At 45.5% G+C, this 2709-nt stretch overlaps 1 protein-coding gene across 1 annotated transcript; it reads left to right on the forward strand.

Moving 5' to 3' along the window:
• The first annotated feature begins 207 nt into the window (after window positions 1–207).
• On the forward strand, window positions 208–1917 carry LOC126583818 (uncharacterized). Its single transcript, XM_050248343.1, has one exon. It carries the CDS (start codon window positions 341–343, stop codon window positions 1559–1561), a length of 1221 nt encoding a protein of 406 aa, XP_050104300.1. The 5' UTR covers window positions 208–340; the 3' UTR covers window positions 1562–1917.
• The last annotated feature ends 792 nt before the right edge of the window (window positions 1918–2709 follow it).

Raw genomic sequence — 2709 nt, forward strand, 5'->3', positions numbered from 1 at the left:
AATTTAGTAGGTTAGTCATTATAAAAAAAATCCAAGGGAAATTAATTAGTAAATTTAGTAACGCTTGGGCTAGAAAAATGAAAATATTAAAATAAAACAAGACCAAAATCTGAATGGGGTCCACATTAGAGCGGCTATAAATATCCAATCTTGCTTTTCACAACCAAGTCCTTCCATCTTCTCTCTCCCCCCCCCCCCCCCCCCCCCCCAAAACAAAAGCACTCCCCACTCGGCAGCAGTCGGCACCTTCTCCCGCACACCGTCCCCTGTTGTCACTTCACTCGGACCATTTCACAAACACGCCACCTGCATTCCAAATCCCATCTCCGTCCGATTCACAATGGTCGATGTCGACCGGCGAATGACCGGCCTCAACCCGGCTCACGTAGCCGGCCTCCGCCGCCTCTCCGCCCGAGCCGCTGCTGGCCCACCAACCCCGACAACCGCCTCAAAATCCACCCTTCCCGTACGGAATGGCCTTCTCTCCTTCGCCTCTCTAGCTGACAACGTCATATCCCACCTCAAAAGCTCCGGTTTCCAGGTCCAGCCGGGTCTGTCCGAATCCGAGTTCGCCCGGGCAGAAGCTGAGTTCGGATTCATATTCCCTCCCGACCTCAAAGCTATTCTCTCAGCTGGGTTGCCGGTGGGCCCGGGTTTCCCGGACTGGCGCGCCGCCGGTGCCCGCCTCGGTCTCAAGGCCTCGCTCGACCTCCCGATCGCTGCGATTTCGTTTCAAATCGCGAGGAACACCCTTTGGTCTAAGTCCTGGGGTCTGAGACCGTCCGACCCGGAAAAGGCCTTGCGGGTCGCGAGAACCGCTTTGAAGAGAGCCCCGCTTTTGATACCAATTTTCAACCATTGCTACATTCCTTGCAACCCCTGTTTGGCGGGGAACCCCATCTTCTTCGTCGACGAGAATCGGATCTTCTGTTGCGGGTTGGATCTATCCGATTTCTTCGAGCGGGAGTCATTGTTTCGGAAATCGGAGACCGACCCGTATATCCTAAAGAAGCAGAGATCAGTGAGCGAGAAATCGGCCGGGTCGTCTTCGAATTTCTCGCGGCGGAGCCTAGACACTGGTTACGGGTCAGGAACCAAAACACCGAGATGGGTCGAGTTTTGGAGCGACGCCGCCGTGGATCGTCGCCGGAGGAATTCAAACTCTTCCTCGTCCTCGTGCTCTTCGCCGGAAAGGTTCTTCGATATGCCGTCGAGGTCCGAAATCCCGAAATGGGTGGACGAGTACATTGATCAAATCGGGTCGGCTTTGAGACAGGGCGGGTGGAGCGACACGGATATATCAGACATTGTTTCCGTATCGGCCTCCGGCTTTTTCGAGGGAGAAATGGTCATGCTGGATAACCAAGCGGTGCTCGACGCGCTGCTGCTTAAAGCGGATCGGTTCTCGGATTCGCTCCGAAAAGCCGGGTGGAGCTCTGAGGAAGTTTCGGACGCTTTGGGTTTCAATTTTCGACCCGAGAAGGAGAGGAAACCGGCTAAGAAGCTGTCTCCGGAGCTCGTGGAAAAAATAGGGAAACTGGCTGAGTCGGTTTCCCGGTAATATTTGCATTTTTCTATTTTTTTAAAATAATTTTTTGGGAAATTGAAAGGATCGTTGGGCCTCGGGTTTCGGGTTTCCCCCATCGGGTTAAAAAAATCGAATACATAGGGGGACGCGTTTGTATTATTAAACAAAGATTATGAGTAAAAAAGACAAAATGAAGAGTTCAAATTACAAGGAAATAATTTAAACATAAATAATTGATAATCCTATTTTTAAGACAAAATTATGGTTTCTGTAATTATGTTGTTGGCTTAATTATGTGGAAACAGCTCATACTGATGGGTTTATTTAGTTGTACAAAAGCATAAAAATCCTATTAATTAATTTTATTATGATTGGTTCTTTTGTTTAAATTGGTTTATCCTCCTTTCTGTATTAGTGTTATTTTTCTGTACTTATGATTAATAGTTTTATGTTCGATTTTTATGAGCGATTGGTTTTAAGTTAGACTTTCGTGAGTAAACGACAAAATGTTCTAATTAATAGCTTGTTAGCGTCTCCTTTTCAACTTTCTGTCTTTGAATTCAGATCCTCTCTACCCCTTGTTTAACTAAATTATTATTCGTTAATTCACAATAAATTTGATATTAAATTATTATTCGTTAATTCATTGTGCAACTTAGTGGAATTTTTCATTTTTTATATTATTTTGAGAAAAAAGCTAAAGAGACTCTTTCAAAGAATGGTTTTTCATGAACTTTCTGTCAACTTACAGTTTAACATTAATATTATAAAATATTGTAGAAAAAAATGATGTGTGAGAGAGTCCACGGAAGTATTAATTTTGAGAGAGTTTTTGTAATATTTCTCTATTATTTTATAGGAAGAAAGAATGGGGTAATGGTTTCTTGGGGGTAATGCACGTGTGCTATCTTTTTAAATTTTGGAACTTAGAGCGCCCCAACCAAAGATTTGGCGATGGTGCGATGCGCTGGGCTGTGTTCTGTGTCCGCGTGGGACAGCATGATATGCTTCCAGGCAGCAGTGAGCGAGCAGTGGCTAAACGACACCGTTCTCATGGGGCCAAAGCAAAGTAGGGGAGTGCGGAAGGGAGGAATGGCATTGGCAGGTGGGAAGTGAAACCAGGAAAATGTCAGTAGTGGCAAAATTAAAATTTACTTCCCTTGCCTTGAAATTTGGGAAAA

This window comes from Malus sylvestris, chromosome 2 (assembly GCF_916048215.2).
Source record: "Malus sylvestris chromosome 2, drMalSylv7.2, whole genome shotgun sequence".
NCBI lineage: Eukaryota > Viridiplantae > Streptophyta > Magnoliopsida > Rosales > Rosaceae > Malus > Malus sylvestris.

Excerpts from the sequence above, each read along its gene's own strand:
- LOC126583818 (XM_050248343.1), top strand. The coding sequence starts at position 341 with ATGGTCGATGTCGACCGGCGAATGACCGGCCTCAACCCGGCTCACGTA.